The sequence below is a fragment of the Palaemon carinicauda genome, chromosome 20 (assembly GCF_036898095.1).
Source record: "Palaemon carinicauda isolate YSFRI2023 chromosome 20, ASM3689809v2, whole genome shotgun sequence".
NCBI lineage: Eukaryota > Metazoa > Arthropoda > Malacostraca > Decapoda > Palaemonidae > Palaemon > Palaemon carinicauda.
Genome location: NC_090744.1, coordinates 42,113,774 through 42,133,994, shown reverse-complemented (window position 1 = coordinate 42,133,994; position 20,221 = coordinate 42,113,774). Strand labels below are relative to the sequence as shown.

Sequence of the window (20,221 nt, the reverse complement as noted above, 5' to 3'; positions counted from 1 at the left end):
TTTTTAATTTGAATGTTGTATGTTTTATATTGTTACCTGATATTTATTTTGTCTGGAAAGTTAATACAGCATTATGTGAATATATTTTTAGGAGCTGCTTTGAAACTTGGGCAAATGTTGAGTATTCAGGACAGTGCATTAATTAATCCTCAAGTCCAAAAGATTTTCGAACGTGTGCGGCAGTCAGCTGATTTTATGCCTGCTTGGCAATTAGAGGTAGGTAACAAAATGATGACATTCAGTGCCTTTATTTGGTTACTTGTAATATGTCATAGATTATTATTGTGTGGGCTCATAAATAATGCTACTTATTTCTCTAGATATTAATTTTCCTATTTAATAGCAAGCAATTGTTGAGCAGCTGGGAGAGGATTGGAGATCAAAAGTTACATATTTTGATGACAAGCCATTTGCTGCTGCATCGATAGGCCAGGTACACTTGGTGAAGCTTCTTGATGGTCGGTCGGCTGCAATGAAAATTCAGTATCCAGGAGTTGCAGCAGGCATTGAAAGTGACATAAATAATCTCATGTCAACTCTTAAAGTTGCTAATATTATTCCTGAAGGTTAGTAATTTCATTGTATTTGTTCAATATGTCACTAATGTCTCTTCTTGAACAGTACTCACTGTCATTATAGTTCACTGGCAACTTCTGTTTGGCATATGGTGATTTAAAGTTATAGACAATCAGTGTAAACTGTGAACATGCTAAACTTTTGAAAGAAATGTTTGTTACTCTTGATAATTTGGTATTTCTCTCATAAAACATAAAGCTGGGTAACCTGTTCTTACTTTTAAGTATTCTACCCTTACCTTTGTACTGTGCATATATGTCTTTCATTAGATATATGATATTGTATTAGGTATTTGAAAAAGTAAACAATATCCTTTTTTATAAGTTTCTTTAGTATCTGTGGATCATTCCAAACTCATTTAATATATATTTTTCAATATTAAACTTACCCGATAATCATGTAGCTGTCAACTCTGTTGCCCGACAGAATTCTATGGAGGGATACGCCAGCTATCACAATACTAGAAGGGGGTGTTCTTACCAGCGCCACCTGTGGCCAGGTACTCAAGTACTTCTTGTTGACACCTCCTCAATTATTCCTCTGTCGTGCTTCTGACAAGACGTTCTGGGATACGCTTATGTTCTTGGAGTATTTTCACGACTTTGGTGAAGTATTTCTCTTTGATTTCGGCTGTCGCTTTACTGGAAACTTCTATATTAGCTTAGTTAGCTTTTGGAATTAATTTGATTAATTATGGTGACGAAGAGAGTATGAACTCTCGTTCACCCTTCAATGGCCGACCCTTCCCTTAGACGGAAGTGTTGGTGTCTAAGAGAGTATAGACTCTCTTTCTTAATTTTGCTTAACAAAAGTTATAGATTTATTTTATATCTCTCCGCCTCTTATAGGCCTCTTCGATTAACTTCCTTTTATTATAAACTTATTAAAATTAATTTTTATATTTGTTTATATTCGACCTTCCTAATAGTAGGCGGTCTTTTCTTGGTACCGAAGTTAATTAACATTGAGCCCGTCATTTCGGTTTTACCTGTTAACATATTATGCTATTTTAAGGTCTTTGAAAGAATTTCTTTGATAGTCTCGTATTTTTTCAAAGTTGAACTAACGTTTTGTTTGTCTCGGCAGTTGTTGACGTTCAGAACGTTTCAACTTGCACTCTATCGTTACGATAGAGAAAGAATGTTCACGGTTTCACATTGCAGTAAAGAGTAACCGTTTCTAGCGTTTTGTTCATTCTTTCTTAACTTAATGGTTTTGATCCTAATAAGGAACTTTTCTTTTTGGGAAATATTTCAGTTTTTTCCTTTAACAATAATATGTTTTAACGATATATATGATTGGGCTCTTCTCTCAGGTTCTAAGTCAAGAGAGAGAGAGAGAGAGAGAGAGAGAGATAGAGACGGAGGGAGAAAGAGGATAAACGTTTCCCTCAAGCCTGCCAGGCGTACGAGTAACGTCGTTATCGTTTTGCTCTTATCCCTAGTCTCTTTAGGGGAAGAAACTAAACGTTTCTAGAGTGATCTAGTCTTTAGTCTCTTTCCAGCCACTGAATTTTCTTTCATTAGATTTTTCTGTTACATTGTAATTCTGTTTTCGCAATTACTAACTTTTGAGAAGGATAGAATTGCGTGTTTCAGGTACAAACCACTTAAAGTTTCGAGTTCAGTGAAATAAGTGCAAACAGAAATCAAAGTGATAAGTGATTAGTGCAAAGTATGTCAGTGTTATGCGTGAGGGTACTTTTGTGCGCGCCAGTCGTCCTCCCAGTCCGGGACCTCTTGCAAGCTCCCAAGCCCAGGGGAGAAGCAATGTCGAAGGGCATAAGGGTTCGGCAGGCCTTGATCGGCGCACAGAAGTATCCTCGGTGGTTGTGGGCGTGTCTTACCGAGACCGTCACTCCCACCCGCAGACGATTGAGCCCTTATTTTGCTCGTCTGCAGAAGAGATTTAGAGGAGAAAATAAAGGCAGAGTTACGCTGGTCTCAGGTCTCAAGACCTCTTAAACGTAAAGTCCAGACCTATGCCAGACGTACGAAGTAAAGTTCAACAACCCGGATGCAGTCATTGGGTTAGCTCTGTCTCTCCTCAGTCATCAGTTTGTCGGGCTGAGAGTGCGCCTACACTCCCCCCCCCCTATGCTCGCTCCGCCTGATCGCAGTACCACCTGCCAGGCGTACGATGTTGTGGACTCTACTACAGTCCATGCAAGCACAGCTTTCGGACCTGATGCGTGAGTGTCGTGCTGAGAGTGTTGCACCTCCTCCTCCTCCTGCACCGGTGGTGCACCAACCGCCTGCACCCGTTCAGCCTGTGCTGCACCCGCCTGCACTCGCTGCACCCAGTCGCAGCACCATCTGCCAGGCGTACGATGTTGTAGACTCTACTACAGTCCATGCAAGCACAGCTTTCGGACCTGTTGTGTGAGTGTCGGGCTGAGAGTGTTGCACCTCCCCTGCACCCGTTCAGCCTGTGCTCAACCCGCCTGCACTCGCTGCACCCAGTCGCAGCACCATCTGCCAGGCGTACGATGTTGTAGACTCTACTACAGTCCATGCAAGCACAGCTTTCGGACCTGTTGTGTGAGTGTCGGGCTGAGAGTGTTGCACCTCCCCTGCACCCTTTCAGCCTGTGCTCAACCCGCCTGCACTCGCTGCACCCAGTCGCAGCACCATCTGCCAGGCGTACGATGTTGAACCTCTTTCTGTGTTCGCTGTTCCCAGTGTTGTTCAGCCTCAGCCTTCTTTAAGGCAACCTTCGGTTGGGGATCAGGAGGATTACCCCACTCTTCCTCCTCCTCCCCTGGCTGCTCCACCGGTGGTGCAACTCTCGGTGGAGGTACAACCTCTTCCACCTGTGAGTCAGTCTCCTCAGCTGCTGCACCGAGCTCAACCCGTGCACCCTGATTCTGCACCTTCCACTGTTGTTGTTCCAGCTCGTTCTGACTCTGCTGTTCAGCATACCTTACCTCCATTTTCTAACCATGGCAACAATATGAATCATGAGTTATGAATGTAAGGTAAACATTATGTTGATTTTTAAATCCCATGCAAGCATGCATAAAGCACTCTAGCACTGGTCATGGAATTTCTGAGAAATGTTAAACGCCATGCACACGCTCTGCTTTCCTTACAGCAGGCTCTGCTTACAGCAGGCTCTGCTTACTACATGCTCAGCATTCAGCATGCTCTGCATTCAGCATGCTCTGCATACAACATGCTCTGCATACAGCATGCTCTGCTTTCAGCATGCTATGCATACAACATGCTCTACATACAGCATGCTCTGCATACAGCATACTCTGCATTCATCATGCTCTGCATACCTTACCGCATGCTTCTCAACATATCTTGGGTTGTTGCCAACTCACTAGACTGTCAAGCAGTTTCATAACATTGCCTTCTAGTCTGCTGCTTTTGCACCAGTGAACCCTCACTCAGAGAACTTAGCTTTTCTAGGATAAGGTCCCTGTAGATGAGAAAGTTCTTTTCTCCCTCCTTCTGATATTCCCTTGAGGACTTTGTCATTTGGAGGGAGCCTTTAGCTGCATAACCTCTTATGGACTTTTATTTAAGCATAACATGCTTACAGGGAAGGTAATGGTTTCACTTCAGCCGCTAATCCCGTCTGTTACCACACCTGCTCCCATAGACCTTGAGCTGTGTTGCATGACATGCAGTCCAAGCTTAGTCCTTGTTAGAGGATTTTTGTTTACGGAGTCAATGTGTCACGGGGAAGACGTTCAACAACCAACAGAAGGGACTTGTTGTGACGCAGTGCGGCAACCTCAGCAACCCGTTAAGGAGTTGTCTGTACGACCCAGATAGTCTAGACAGATTCGGGTTGTCACTGTACTTCCTCGCTTGCCCATGATTGTCAGTTTACAGACTGTGCAGCAGTATCATGATCTTGTGTCCGGCTCCGTCAGACGACTGGCTTTTAAGAGCTCCCACAAGTCGTCGCTGTCTGGAGATTTTCAAATGGACTATGGATCTGACCAAGGAACTGGGCCTCCTGGTCAATTTTGAGGAGTCTCAGCTCGTTCCATCCCAGACCATTGTTTCCTTGGGTATGGATCTTCAGAGTCGAGCTTTTTGGACTTGTCCGTCGGCCCCAAGGATCTTCCAAGCCCTAGAATGCATCCAGAGCATGCTGAGAAGGAACCGATGCTTAGTCAGGCAGGGGATGAGTCTAACAGGGACACTTTCATCGCTGGCCCTGTTCATCGAGTTAGGGAGACTCCACCTCCGCCCCCTTCAGTATCATCTAGCTGCTCACTGGATAAAGGACATGACGCTAGAGACGGGCTCAGTTCCTGTTTCCGAAGAGATGAGGTCTACTCTAACGTGGTGGAAGAACAGCATTCTTCTCAAGGAAGGTCTACCTTTGGCTGTTCAGACCCCCGACCACCGTCTCTTCTCGGACGCATCGGACACGGGCTGGGGTGCGACACTGGACGGACAGGAATGCTCGGGAACATGGAATCAGGAGCAAAGGACACTTCACATCTATTGCAAGGAGTTGTTGGCAGTTCATCTGGCCTTGATAAACTTCAAGTCCCTCCAGCTTACAAGGTGGTGGAGGTGAACTCCGACTACACCACAGCCTTGGCTTACATCTCCAAGCAGAGAGGGACTCATTCGAGGAAGTTGTTCAAGATCGCAAGGGACCTCCTCATTTGGTCAAAGATCGAAAGCTCACGCTGGTAACGAGGCTCATTCAGGGCGATATGAATGTCATGGCAGATCGCCTCAGCCGTAAGGGTCAGGTCTTCCCCACAGAGTGGACCCTTCACAAGAATGTTTGCAGCAGACTTTGGGCCCTGTGGGGTCTGCCAACCATAGTTCTATTCGCTACCTCGATGACCAAGAAGCTCCTCTTGTATTGTTCTCCGATTCCAGACCCAACAGCAGTTCGCGTGGATGCCTTTCTGCTGGATTGGTCCCATCTCAACCTGTATGCATTCCCGCCGTTCAAGATTGTCAACAGGGTACTTCAGAAGTTCGCCTCTCACAAAGGGACACGGTTGACGTTGGTTGCTCCCCTCTGACCCGCGAGAGAAGGGTTCACCGAGGTACTGCAATGGCTGGTCGACGTTTCCCAGGACTCTTCCTCCTAGAGTGGACCTTCTGCGTCAACCTCACGTAAAGAAGGTACACCCAAACCTCCACGCTCTTCGTCTGACTGCCTTCAGACTATCGAAAGTCTCTCAAGAACTAGAGGCTTTTCGAAGGAGGCAGCCAGAACGATTGCCAGAGCAAGGACGACATCCACTCTCAGAGTCTATCAGTCTTAATGGGAAGTCTTCCGAAGCTGGTGCAAGGCCAATGCAGTTTTCCTCAACCAGTACCACTGTAACCCAGATTGCTGACTTCCTGTTACATCTAAGGAACGTAAAATCCCTATCAGCTCCTACGATCAAGGGTTACAGAAGTATGTTGGCAGCGGTTTTCCGCCACAGAGGCTTGGATCTTTCCTCCAACAAAGATCTACAGGACCTCCTTAGGTCTTTTGAGACCTCAAAGGAACGTCGGTTGTCCACTCCAGGCTGGAATCTAGACGTGGTCCTAAGGTTCCTAATGTCATCAGGATTTGAACCGTTCCAATCAGCCTCTTTTAAGGACCTCACATTAGAAACTCTTTTCCTCGTGTGCTTAGCAACAGGTAAAAGAGTAAGTGAGATCCACGCCTTCAGCAGGAACATAGGTTTCACATCTGAAACGGCTACATGTTCCTTGCGGCTCGTTTTTTTTTGGCTAAAACGAGCTTCCTTCCCGTCCTTGCCCTAAGTCGTTCGAGATCCCAAACCTGTCCAACATGGTGGGGAACGAACTAGAGAGAGTACTTTGCCCTGTTAGAGCTCTTAAGTACTATTTAAGAAGGTCAAAACCATTACGAGGACAATCAGAAGCCTTATGGTGTGCTATCAAGAAGCCTTCTCTACCAATGTCTAAGAACTCAGTTTCTTACTACATCAGGCTTCTGATTAGAGAAGCAAATTCTCATCTGAAGGAAGAAGACCTTGCTTTGCTGAAGGTAAGGACACATGAAGTGAGAGCTGTGGCTACTTCAGTGGCCTTCAAACAGAACCGTTCTCTGCAGAGTGTTATGGATGCAACCTATTGGAGAAACAAGTCAGTGTTCGCATCATTCTATCTCAAAGATGTCCAGTCTCTTTACGAGTACTGCTACACCCTGGGTCCATTCGTAGCAACGAATGCAGTAGTAGGCGAGGGCTCAGCCACTACATTCCCATAATTCCATAACTTTTTAACCTTTCTCTTGAATACTTTTTATGGGTTGTTCGGTCGGCTAAGAAGCCTTCCACATCCTTGTTGATTTGGCGGGTGGTCAATTCTTTCTTGAGAAGCGCCGAGGTTAAAGGTTGTGATGAGGTCCTTTAGTATGGGTTGCAGCCCTGTATACTTTAGCACCTTTGGGTTGATTCAGCCTCCAAGAGGAACGCTGCGCTCAGTAAGGAAGTCGAACTTAAAAAAGAGACAGAGTAACGGTTCAATTCGACTTCCTTACCAGGTACTTATTATTTCATTGTTATTTGAGATAACTGTTATATGAAATATGGGATACTTAGCTATCCTTTAATCTTGTACACTGGTTTTCACCCACCCCCCTGGGTGTGAATCAGCTACATGATTATCGGGTAAGTTTAATATTGAAAAATGTTATTTTCATTAGTAAAATAAATTTTTGAATATACTTACCCGATAATCATGATTTAATTGACCCTCCCTTCCTCCCCATAGAGAACCAGTGGGACCGAGGAATAATTGAGGAGGTGTCAACAAGAAGTACTTGAGTACCTGGCCACAGGTGGCGCTGGTAAGAACACCCCCTTCTAGTATTGTGATAGCTGGCGTATCCCTCCATAGAATTCTGTCGGGCAACAGAGTTGACAGCTACATGATTATCGGGTAAGTATATTCAAAAATTTATTTTACTAATGAAAATAACATTTTTGTACATTTGCACAAGAGTTAGTATTCAGTCATATTCATCACTATCAAAGGTTTTGCATTATTCTTCTAGATGTTGGCACATATGACGATACCCAGAATTTCCATTTAAAGTATAATTGCAGTACTATACCTCACTTGAAAACAAGTTTATACAGAACTTATAGCTCATGATATGCTGTAGTTCATTCTTTCATTCAGGATTCCAAATATAAATTTTCCGGGAAAGAAAGATTTGCAGTAAACAATACTGTACAGTACACCTGCTAATATACATAAAGATCTCCAGGTTCCCAGTAGCTAAATATCTCACTTCTTGTGCAGTCTGATCTGAGGGGTTGAGATGAGAGTACTTTGATGAAAAGTAATGAGTTTGTATAAAAAAATATCAATTTAATTTTCAAAAACTTGGGTTTGTTAGGCATAAGATAATAATGCTGATTGGTATCCCAAATTGTCTTTCTAACTATTGACTACAGAGAGAAGGAAAGAAATTGTAAAGGGGGCTAGTGAATGGTTCCAGTTCCTCAAGTTAGGAATTTGTAAACTTAGTCTACTGTAATAGAAAGAAATGTCGAAATCATATAAGTTACCTAACTTGAGATAGTTTGGAATTTGCTGACCCATCTTCAAGATGAAAATACTGGAAGAAAGACTATCTTTTTTATGTACTGGATGAGCTGAGAGGGAGGCATTATTCAGAAGACTCAAAAGGATTGGATTTATGAATTTTAAATATTTAACTTAGCCGGTGAATATATAATAGCTGCTGCTCCAGCGGCTCGACAGAAAACACACACAAAAACTCGCGAGCGATCGCTATGAAGGTTGCGGGTGTGCCCACCAGCGCCAACTATCGGCCAGATACTGCATATACATGTAAACAGACCAAATTTTTTCTCTGTCGGCCTTAACGACAAGACGTTTCAATACTCGCTGTACAACCTGGAGTTTTCTCAACATATTTGGTGAAGTACTTCCTTTTGGTTTGAGTTTTCGCAGTGCAGGTGTTTTATCTTCAACTTAAATCTTGAACTCGTTTTTGGATAGATTTAATTTTTGATGACTTTGGATTGTTTTTTGGACTTTCTTTGACTTTTAAATGGCCGACCCTTCCCTTAGTACGGAAGTGTGTTTTAGGCTTTTAGCCATTATCTTATCACGTTATAAATTAATTATAGATTTTCCTCTATATATTTTATATCTCGATTAGCTTTCCATTTATAATAAACATCAAGATAAATTTTAATGATTTGTTTATATGCGACCTTTCCTGAGAGTAGGCGGTCCTAACTTGGAAACCGAAGTTAAACAACGTTGAGCCCTTTCAATCGTAAATAACTTTTACAGAGCAATTGATTTAAAACTTATTAAATGAATTTTTTTTTTTTAGTAGATATTTTATGAAAGATTTTCTTTGAATAGTCTTCGTACTGTTTCAAAGATGAACTAACGTTTAGTTTATTTATGCTACGCAGTTTGCGCTCTATCGTTACGATAGAGAGAGAGAGTATCACGGTTTCACTTTGCAGAAAGAGTAAATCGATTCTGACGTTTTGTTCATTCTTCTTTCAAAGCTTAAATGTTTTAAATACTATTTTAAAGGAACTTTTTAATTGAAAAACCTTTCAGTTTTTTCCTTTGGTCAAATAACCTGTTTATTGACGAAAGGTAAGTGGGCTCTTCTCTTCGGTGCGAAATCAAGAGAGAGAGAGATAGAGACGGAGAGAGAGAGAGGAGAGAGAACGTTCCGATCTTTATTCTCGTCCCAAGCGAGTAACGTTGTTCTCGAGTCAGTCTTTTACTCTCGTCCCTAGTCTCTGTACGGGGAGAAAGGATAAAACGTTTTTAGTTTTTATTCTCGTCCCAAGGCACTGTACGGGGAGAAAGGATAAAACGTTTTTAGTTTTTATTCTCGTCCCAAGGCACTGTACGGTGAGAGATTGAAAACGTAGTTTTGAATGAACTAGTGTTTAGTCTCCTTCCCAGCCACTGATCTTTTTATCTTAAAATATTTTTTTACTGTTTTTTTTGCTTGTATTAATTTGCTTACATTATACGACTGATTTCGCAATTATAACCTTTTGATTAGGGTAGAATTGCGTGCTTCAGGTAGAAATCAGTTTTATTCATACCTAATGTGAATTGTTAAAAAATTTCGATTTCAGTGAAATAAGTGCAAAACAGAAAATCATAGTGATAAAGTGATAATTGCGCAAAGTGTTATCAGTGTTGCGACCGAGGGTTTGTCTGTTCGTGCCTGTCGTTCGCCTAGTCCGAGACCTCTTGCAAGCTCCCAAGCCCAGGGGAGAAGTAATGTCGTACGACTTATGGGTTCGAGAGGACTTGATCAGCGAACAGACGTTCCCTCTATGGTTTCAGGCGTGTCTCATCAACACCGCCCCTACCATAAGACGAGCGAGACGTTTTTCTCCTCGTCATCCGAAGGCTTTTCGCATAAGAAACCGTGGAACAAGGTTTCGAGGCCCTTTAAGCGAAAGTCAGTCCTTTCAGGACAGGTCCAGCGTCCTGGTTTTAACTATTAGGACAGCTCTGACCCTATGCAGTCATCGGAAGACTGCTCGCCGCATAAACAAAAGCGTAACACAGGCTCCGAGAGTCTTTTTGTAGGCGAGGTTTTGCAGTCACAGACGTTACCCTCGTCTCTTACCGCAACCATTCCCTAAATGGGTTGTACGGCAAGACATGCAGAATAAGCTTGCCTCTCTTATGGAAGACTATTCAGCCGATAAGGTTCACGTTGATTCTAGCCGTTTATCTCATCGAGATCCTGGCCTTCAGCCGCCCAAACGAACCTTTGTGCGTCCTGTTGACGTTGGCGTAGCTAAGTCACGTCAGTCACGATATGTAGAGCCTCACTCGATGCGGTCACGTGTTGGCTTTCAGCCGCATTTGGACGTTAGGCCGCTTCCTAATGCTCCTGTTGACGTTCAGGATGTTCGCCAACCAGCGGAGTTGACTTGTTTTGACGCTGAGCGTCAACTACCGCAGTCTAGAGTTGTTTTGACTGCTCAGACTAGGCAGTCAAAACAGTCTCGAGTGGACGCCGAGCGTCCTCCCGCACCTGTTGTTGTTGACAGTTCACAGACTGTTAAGCAGTTTCATGACGTTGCGTCCTGGTCCGCTACTAATGCACCAGTGCGTGTGGACTCTGCTTGTTAAGCATTGCCACCACGGCAGGTCTCTCCCTTGCTTGAGACTCGGCTATTGTCGGACAAGGTTCCTTCAGATGAGGAAGTTGCTGTTCCCCCTCCTACTGATATTCCCTTGAGGACTGTCAGACGGAGAGGAGCCTAAAGCTGCTTAGCCCTCTATGGACTTTAAATAAATCATGCTAATTTTTAAGGATCTTTGTCCGGATCTTTTTGTAACTGCTGCTCCTCGTTCGCCTAAACGTCAGAGTTTACACTAGGCCTAGCTACTTCGAAGCCGTTATTTTATAAGCTAGTGCTCTCTCGCTCTTCTAAGAGAGCTTTACGTTTGCTAGGCGACTGGTTTATCACCAGGAGGAGTTTGGGGGAGACAGCCTTTGCTTTCCCTACTTTTAAGCTGGCTTATAGAGCGAGAGTCTGATATGACACGGGAGAAGTTCTCGGCTTGGGAGTTCCTGCCTCTGCCCAGATAGACTTCTCAAACCTCATAGACTCTCCCTGGCGCCTGGCCATGAGACGCTCCAAGATTCTATGGTCGACTTCAGAGCTAGACCATCTCCTGTTAGGAGTTTTTTCGAGCGTTTGAAGTTTTGCTGTACAATTATGTCATGCATAAACAAGGCTTTCAGGGATGGCTCCAATGATCTGACAGCCACGTTCTCTGCAGGAACAAGTCCCTCAGGGATGGCTCCAATGATCTGGCAGCCATGTTCACTGCAGGAGTACGTAAGAGGCAAGTGCGCTCAATGTGTTCATTGTCAAGACAAACTTCACGATGAAGTCTACCAGGCTGTCTTGACAGCATTAATGGAAGGCGACTGGATGGTCTCTCTCGACCTTCAGGATGCATACTTCCACATTCCTATACACCTGGATTCCCAACCGTTTCTGAGGTTTGTTTACAGGAATGTGGGGTACCAGTTTCGAGCCCTGTGCTTTGGCCTCAGTCCTGCTACTCTCGTGTTTACGAGGCTCATGAGGAATGTGGCAAAATCCCTCCATCTATCGGGGATCCGAGCCTCCCTGTACTTGGACGACTGGCTTCTCAGAGCATCGTCCAGTCTTCGCTGTCTGCAGGATCTACTTTGGACGTTGAGTCTGGCCAAGGAGTCGGGACTTTTGGTCAACCTAAAAGTCCCAACTGATCCCATCCCAGATTATTCTATATTTGGGGATGGAGATTCGCAGTCCAGTTTTTTCGGGCTTTCCCGTCTGCCACCGATTAGAACAAGCCCTGCTCGAAGTCCAACTAATGCTGAAAAGAAAACGTTTGTTCAGTCAGGAGTTGGAACAGTCTCGTAGGGACTCTCTCATCCCTGGAGCAGTTTGTCTCACTAGGGAGACTACACCTTCTGCCTCTCCGGTTCCATCTAGCCTCTCACTGGAACTAGGACAAGACGTTAGAGACGGTTTCATTCCCAGTCTCCGAATCAGTAAAGGCATGCCTGAAATGGTGGGACAGCAATATCAGTCTGAGAGAGGGACTATCCCTAGCAGTCAAGAACCCAAACCACGTGTTGTTCTCAGACGCGTCGGATTTGGGTTGGGGTGCGACCCTGGACGGTCGGGAATGCTCGGGTCTGTGGACCTCAAGTCAGAAGAGCATGCACATCAATGGCAAGGAGCTATTAGCAGTCCACTTGGCCTTGATGATATTCGAAAGCTTCTTCGAAACTAAGTGGTAGAGGTCAACTCAGACAACACCACAGCTTTGGCGTACATCTCCAAGCAAGGAGGCACACACTCCTTCACGCTGCTCGAGATCGCAAGGGACCTTCTCTTATGGTCAAGAAATCGAGGCATCTCCCTGTTGACGAGATTCATCCAGGGGGACTTGAACGTCTTGGCAGACTGTCTCAGTCGGAGGGGTCAGGTGATTCCCACGGAATGGACCCTCCACAAGGACGTGGGCAAGAGTCTTTGGGCTACTTGGGGTCAACCCACCATAGACCTCTTTGCCTCCTCGTTGACCAAAAGGTTACCAATCTATTGCTCTCCAGTCCTAGATACAGAAGCAATCCACATAGATGCGTTTCTACTGGATTGGTCTCTTCTGGACTTATATGCATTCCCACCATTCAAGATAGTCAACAAGGTACTGCAGAAGTTCGCCTCTCACGAAGGGACAAGGTTGACGTTGGTTGCTACCCTCTGGCCCGCGAGAGAGTGGTTCACCGAGGTACTTCAATGGCTGGTAGACTTTCCAAGAAGTCTTCCGCTAAGGGTAGATCTGTTACGTCAGCCCCACGTAAAGAATGTCCATCAAAGCCTCCCCGCTCTTCGTCTGACTTCCTTCAGACTATCGAAAGACTCTCAAGAGCTAGAGGCTTTTCGAAGGAGGCAGCCAGTGCGATTGCAAGAGCGAGGAGAGCTTCTACCATTAGATTATACCAGTCGAAGTGGGAAGTCTTTCGAGACTGGTGTAAGTCAGCATCTGTATCCTCGTCCAGTACCTCTGTAGCCCAAATCGCAGATTTTCTTTTACATCTGAGAAAGGTTCGCTCCCTTTCAGCTCCCACGATTAAGGGCTACAGGAGCATGTTGGCTTCGGTCCTTCGACATAGAGGCTTAGATCTTTCCAACAATAAAGATCTCCAAGATCTCCTTAAGTCTTTCGAGACCGCTAAGGAACGTCGTTTGGCAACTCCTGGATGGAACTTAGACGTGGTCCTAAGGTTCCTCATGTCAGACAAGTTTGAGCCATTACATTCAGCCTCCCTGAAGGATCTCACCCTCAAGACACTTTTCCTAGTGTGCTTGGCTTCGGCTAAAAGGGTCAGTGAACTTCATGCCTTCAGTAAGAACATCGGCTTTTCTACAGAAAAAGCCACTTGTTCACTTCAACTTGGTTTCCTGGCCAAAAATGAACTGCCTTCTCGTCCTTGGCCTAAATCTTTTGATATTCCTTGCTTATCAGAGATCGTAGGCAACGAACTGGAAAGAGTATTATGTCCTGTTAGAGCTCTTAAGTTCTATTTAGCTCGTACTAAGTCATTACAAGGTAAATCTGAGGCATTATGGTGCTCAGTTAAGAAACCATCATTGCCTATGTCAAAGAATGCTTTGTCATATTTTATCAGATTTTTTTTTTAATACGAGAAGCTCATTCTCACTTGAATGAGAAAGACCGATGTTTGCTTAAGGTTAAGACGCACGAAGTTAGAGCTATAGCAACCTCCGTGGCCTTCAAGCAAAATAAATCTCTGCAAAGTATTATGGACGCAACTTTTTGGAGAAGCAAGTCAGTGTTCGCGTCATTTTACTTAAAAGATGTCCAGACTCTTTACGAGGACTGCTACACACTGGGTCCATTCGTTGCAGCGAGTGCAGTAGTGGGTGAGGGTTCTACCACTACATTACTCTAATTCCAATATCCTTTCTAATCTGTCTCTTGAAATGTTTTTTAATATTGTTTTTTGGGTTGTACGGAAGGCTAAGAAGCCTTTCGCATCCTGGTTGATTTGGCGGGTGGTCAAAGTCATTTCTTGAGAGCGCCCAGATTAGGGGTTTGATGAGGTCCTGTTGTATGGGTTGCAGCCCTTAATACTTCAGCTCCTGGGAGTCTTTCAGCATCCTAAGAGGATCGCTGGGCTTCGTGAGGAAGACAGACTAATAAGGCAGAGTAATCGTCTAAGTCAACTTCCTTACCAGGTACCTTTATATATTTGGGTTTTGTTATGATATAACTGTCAAAAACTCTAAGCATATACGCTGTAAACTTAATTAACTCTGGTCTCTACCCACCACCATGGGTGTGAATCAGCTATTATATATTCACCGGCTAAGTTAAATATTTAAAAATGACATTTTAATTATAAAATAAATTTTTGAATATACTTACCCGGTGAATATATAAATTAAAGGCCCCCCCCTTCCTCCCCGATAGAGACCCAGCGGGATGAGAAAAATTGGGTCTGTTTACATGTATATGCGGTATCTGGCCGATAGTTGGCGCTGGTGGGCACACCCGCAACCTTCATAGCGATCGCTCGCGAGTTTTTGTGTGTGTTTTCTGTCGAGCCGCTGGAGCAGCAGCTATTATATATTCACCGGGTAAGTATATTCAAAAATTTATTTTATAATTAAAATATCATTTTTAGGCCCAAAGGCACAGCACTGAGGCCTGGGAGGTTATTCAATGGTCATGTGCACAAGGGGTAAAACCACAGTTGCAAGAAGAAAAGCCTAAGAGGTTGGTCAGCAAAATGGAAGAAAGGAAGCTGGAATGGAAGTATAATAGAAGGCTAAGAAGTGAGTGCACCTAGTGGTTGAAAGGATGCTGCAAAGACCTTTCAAGTAATGCTCACAGTGCAGTGCTTGAGGTGCACTGGTGGCGTTAATCCTCTATGGGGTTACTCATAAGGATGTCTACTGAAGGTCTTCAATGCCAAGTCAAGATCCCATGTAGGCAGCTTAATGGACTTACGAGGAACTTATTTTTCTGGATGTTGGTAAAGCATGTACTGTAGTTGTTTATTTCAGAATGCTGGCATAACCTCTTTCATTAATTTGAAGAAACCCCTCAAAAGCATGAAACAAAACAGACCTACTGCTGCCTTAGAAACAATAGAAAATCTTCTAAACTCAAAATGTAGATGATGACATGATGAAAGTCCCTCTCACTATACCAATTTCAATATTACATGGACTAGGCTAAACTCAGAATGTAGGTGATGACATGATGAAAGCACCTCTCACAATACCTATTTCAATTTTGCATTCACAAGGACTGGTTGAAATTGAGTTTTGAGAGACTACAAATTTTGAAGGTATGTTTGGCTGCTTTTTCTGAAAAGAAGCCTTTATTTTTGAAGCCTCACTGGATAACTCCAAGAACAAAGGTCTGTATTTCCATGAAATCGGGACTTTTGGTAAAATTTAGTTGAAGATCAGATCTTAAAACCATTCCTGCTGTTGGCACAAGGTATTGATTACCATCATTGCAAGGTTCCTTGAGCTTTTAATTTTGTCTAAGACAGGCATAATCAGTCTGAAATCAATTTATCTCCAAGTTATCCTCAAGTACACAAAGATGTTTATCCTCCAGGCTGCTACAGTATATGTGAAAGGGCTAAGCAGGAAGTCAGGATGTTACTGTAGAGGCTGGTCATGAATAGGTCTATAGCTTCCACAGTGCTCTGCAGACCTGTAGATGAGACAGTGCCAAAGGAAGGACCTGGTTTTTCCAGGTGACGTTGTCTGCAACCATATATTGCCTCCCTAGGATGTGGATGAGATCATAATGAGGGGTAGATGGAGATGGTTTGGGCATGCTTTTCAAACTCCACAAGAGAGATTACATACATACATACATCAAGGCACCTCCCAATTTTTGGGGGTAGCCAACATCAAACAAAAGAAACCAAAAAAAAGGGGGGGGGACCTCTCCTCTCTACGTTCCTCCCAGCCTGACAAAGGACTCAACCGAGTTCGGCTGGTACTGCTAGGGTGCCACAGCCCACTCTCCCCCGTTATCCACCACAGATGAAGCTTCATAATGCTGAATCCCCTACTGTTGCTACCTTCGCGGTCATCTAAGGCACCGGAGGAAGCAGCAGGGCCTACCGGAACTGCGTCACAATCGCTCACCATTCATTCCTATTTCTAGCACACACTCTTGCCTCTCTCACATCTATCCTCCTATCACCCATAGCTTTCTTCACTCCATCCATCCACCCAAACCTTGGCCTTCCTCTTGTACTTCTCCCATCAACTCTTGCATTCATCACCTTCTTTAGCAGACAGCCATTTTCCATTCTCTCAACATGGCCAAACCACCTCAACACATTCATATCCACTCTAGTTGCTAACTCATTTCTTACACCCGTTCTCACCCTCACCACTTCGTTCCTAACCCTATCTACTCGAGATACACCAGCCATATTCCCTAGACACTTCATCTCAAACACATTCAATTTCTGTCTCTCCGTCACTTTTCATTCCCCACAACTCCGATCCATACATCACAGTTGGTACAATCACCAAAATTTTAACTGGGCTCCACAAGGTACTAGAAGAATTGGAAGACCCAGGTCTACATGGTTGTGAACTATGAAGTGTGAAGTCAGAGAGGATGAATGGAGAAGTATTAATTTAAAAGCTCAAGATTAAGATGACTGGCAAAATCTAATCAAGTCCATTTTTAGCAACAGGAGTAAGAAGAGATGATGATGATGATGAGATGAACCATGTGGACAATCACACATTGTTTGCTTCCACCCAGATTGAGATGGAAACTACTAATTGACATATGATCTTTAATTTGTTCTTAAGCATATACAAACCTTTTGTCTTTTAAATAGGGATATGTCTTCATTGGTGCTGGAATGCCAATTGAATAGTTAACAAGGTAGTTGTTTAACAACAGATGGCACAAGGAGAATCCCCCCCCCTATCTGCCTGTCACAGAGTATAAACTTTTTGCCTTTAGCCACAATAAAAGTGTTGATTTCTTTATTCTTTATATTTATAAGGTGAAGTGCATTGAAAGGTAAGCCTGTTTTGAAGAGTATTCTGTTCCTATGAGGATACAAACTTTAAAAACTACATGTGTTAAGTATTTTTGTGGAGGGGTGACTGTAAACAGACCCCCCATCCCTTTGGAATGTTGTTCTCATTCTTCCACTCAGAAGACAGTGAACACAGAGAATAACTTGTCTTCCTTTGTGGTATTTTCTCTGCCTCGGGAGGGAGTTAGCAGCTTCGGGCTGAGTTTTGTCCTATTTTCGTGCACGATAGTATAAGTGTTTGTTGTGAATGGCTCACTTGATGCCAAGTGTTCTCAATATGGTGATTCCTGTATTACATTGTAAGTGAGTGTTCATAGTGCTTCCCTTATAACAAAAACCCCAGTGTAGTGTTTTGTATTACAGCGAAGGAAGCTCTTGTAGCTTCCTTCTCAGAGGGAGCTTTGTCATTATTGGTCATGCAGACCATGAATCAACCTGTGAATGGAAAATGGTTGGCAAGGGAAAGGAGAGATAACACTCTTTCTTCTTCTTTTACCTATCTTTTCTCCTACCTCCATTACCTTTGTATGACATTTCTTCCTTCAGAAGATGACAATGAAGAAGATCGTTGTGGGGAAAACCTTTTGCTAATGTTCCTTGGGACTTTTAGCGAATGCTCTCTTCCTGTAGGAAGGAGCAACAGTGCTCACCCACTAACTGGTACCTATGGGGTCAGTTAAGTAAACGTGAGCTGGTGTTACTGGGAGCAGGTGAATGGTCCAACCCTGATCAAACATTAGCACCATTGGCCAGAGGAAGAGGTTTCAGTTTATTCGCCCACCTTAGACATTCCTATCGCAATATGAAGGATTATTACATACCCTACATGTTCTGCTCGGAACTCTCCAGCCGACTAGTATCTTTGCGATAAGTTAGCTATTGTTGCAGCTGAATGGTCTTACCAAGACCAATCGCTAGCACCATACAGTAGGCTAAGCAGTCTCGACCGAATTCAACACTGATTCTATAGTCCAGGCGAAGGCAAAACATTTTGCACACCTTCTCCGTTCGTATTTGAAGTTTTAAAAGTTTATATATGAGAGGATTGTTTTGGTGTTGCTGTTCTTAAAGTGTTTTGTTTTGATTTTTAGTTGCTTTTCTTGTACTGTAGTTTATTTGTTTCCTTTCCTCACTGGGCTATTTTCCCTGCCTGTTGGAGCCCTTGGTCTTGTAGCATCTTGCTTTTCTAACTAGGGTGTGGCTTGGCAAGTAATAATAATAATAATAATTATGGTGAATGTTCTTAAACGTCATTCTTCTCAGTCCTCACTAACTCACTTCAGGGTCTGTCAAGTGCTGTGATAACTTGGTTCGACACTGCTGTGGCACCAGGTGCAGGCGAGTGGTCTTACACACACACACACACACACACACACCAGCTTCATTGACAATGTAAAGGTAGGGTATATTCTGTCATGGAAGCCACCCTCCTCCCAGTGACAGAGCTCACCTGGCCACTGTTTCCCCAGGATTCCGTGAGCCGCACCATGACCCTGGTATGGCAGATAATTCTGACATACTATACTGGTAGCAGGTAACAGTCCCTCTTGGGAACGAGTACTTGTACTGTTCAGGTCGAGTTCACCGTGGCCCCAAGTATTTTGGATGTCATTGATGAAAGATGTTTGAATGGCTAACACCAGCGTTTGGTCTCACCTATTTTACCATATTGCATTTGATCCTATCACTGGGTGTTTAATTATTGCAACCTTTAGGTGTCAAAGATGGATTGTCTACTGAATATATCTATTATATTACAGTATACTGTACTGTATACATTTTCCTATACTGATTCATGACATTTTTAAAGCAAATTGCCTAGTAGAGGTTTTAAATTTAGCATATTAGTGCTATAACCACATAGTTTAAAGCAGAGGTTCTTAACCTTGTTGGAGGTACTGAACCCCGCAATCGTCATATGTATACTCATTGAACCCTTCTTAGTTGGATATATATATATATATATATATATATATATATATATATATATATATATATATATATATATATATATATATATATATATATATATATATATATATATATATATATATATATATATGTAGAGAGAGAGAGAGAGAGAGAGAGAGAGAGAGAGAGAGAGAGAGAGAGAGAGAGTGAGAGTGTGTGTGTGTAAGTGTGTGTGTGTGTTCCACCTAAATATATCAACAAAATATGAACTTCACACAAAAACAGAAACATAATGAATACTTATTGCAAATCTATTCGACTTTTTCAGTTGCCTTTCAGAGACAATTTCAGAAATCAGAGGCTTAACCTTGGCAAGTGCCACTCTCATATCATTTGTGGTGCGTTACCTCCGCCGAACCCCTGAAACTGCTTCACTGAACCCCTGGGGTTCGATCGAACACAGGTTAAAAACCACTGGTTTAAAGAGAACGCACCCTAAACAACTGAACAAACCCTCACTGCTTATTTATTGTTTATCATCTTTTATATATGGGGACCTTTGTGTGCTGTTATTTAAATGTATGTTTCTCAGGTTTATACTGTACAACCACTTATCTCATTACTGTATACAGTATTTTCTCATTTTTGACAGAACTACATTTTAAAATTTACAGTCCTATCTGACTATGATATTTTCATCATTTATGATGTATGTCAGAAATAAACACCAAGATGAGAGTGAAAATTACAGCTATTGTAGCTTAGCTTATGTTAGCCTGTTTGAATTTTGCACTTGGTTTGAAGATGATTTTTTTAAAGCTCCAAAATTAAGTCTCATACAGCGATATAAACAATGATTGGTTTGTTTAGATAATTTTACTTAATGTAAATAATTTTATTAAGTGGCATTCATGAGAAAAGATAACACATTATAAAAACCAAAGCATGGTGATGTAATTTTTGTTGAGGGAGCTGAGAATGCAAATATATTTTCAGGGTTATATGTGGACTCTGTGATTGACGTTGCTAAAAGAGAATTGGGCTGGGAGTGTGACTACAAAAGAGAGGCAGTATGTACTGAGCAATACAGACAGCTAGTCAGTCAATATCCAGAATTTTA

The 20,221-nt window shown here is 43.1% G+C and overlaps 1 protein-coding gene across 3 annotated transcripts in view; it reads left to right on the top strand.

Moving 5' to 3' along the window:
• The window catches only part of Coq8 (ubiquinone biosynthesis protein COQ8, mitochondrial), a 129,176-nt gene that overhangs the window by 87,275 nt on the left and 21,680 nt on the right, over positions 1-20,221 (top strand). For all 3 annotated transcript variants that reach the window (XM_068395089.1, XM_068395090.1, XM_068395091.1), the window contains 3 exons: positions 92-216; positions 344-566; positions 20,098-20,221. The exon at positions 20,098-20,221 is cut by the window's right edge and continues 37 nt beyond it. In XM_068395089.1, coding sequence (XP_068251190.1) covers positions 92-216; positions 344-566; positions 20,098-20,221 — 472 coding nt within the window. The remainder of the gene's footprint in view (positions 1-91; positions 217-343; positions 567-20,097) is intronic.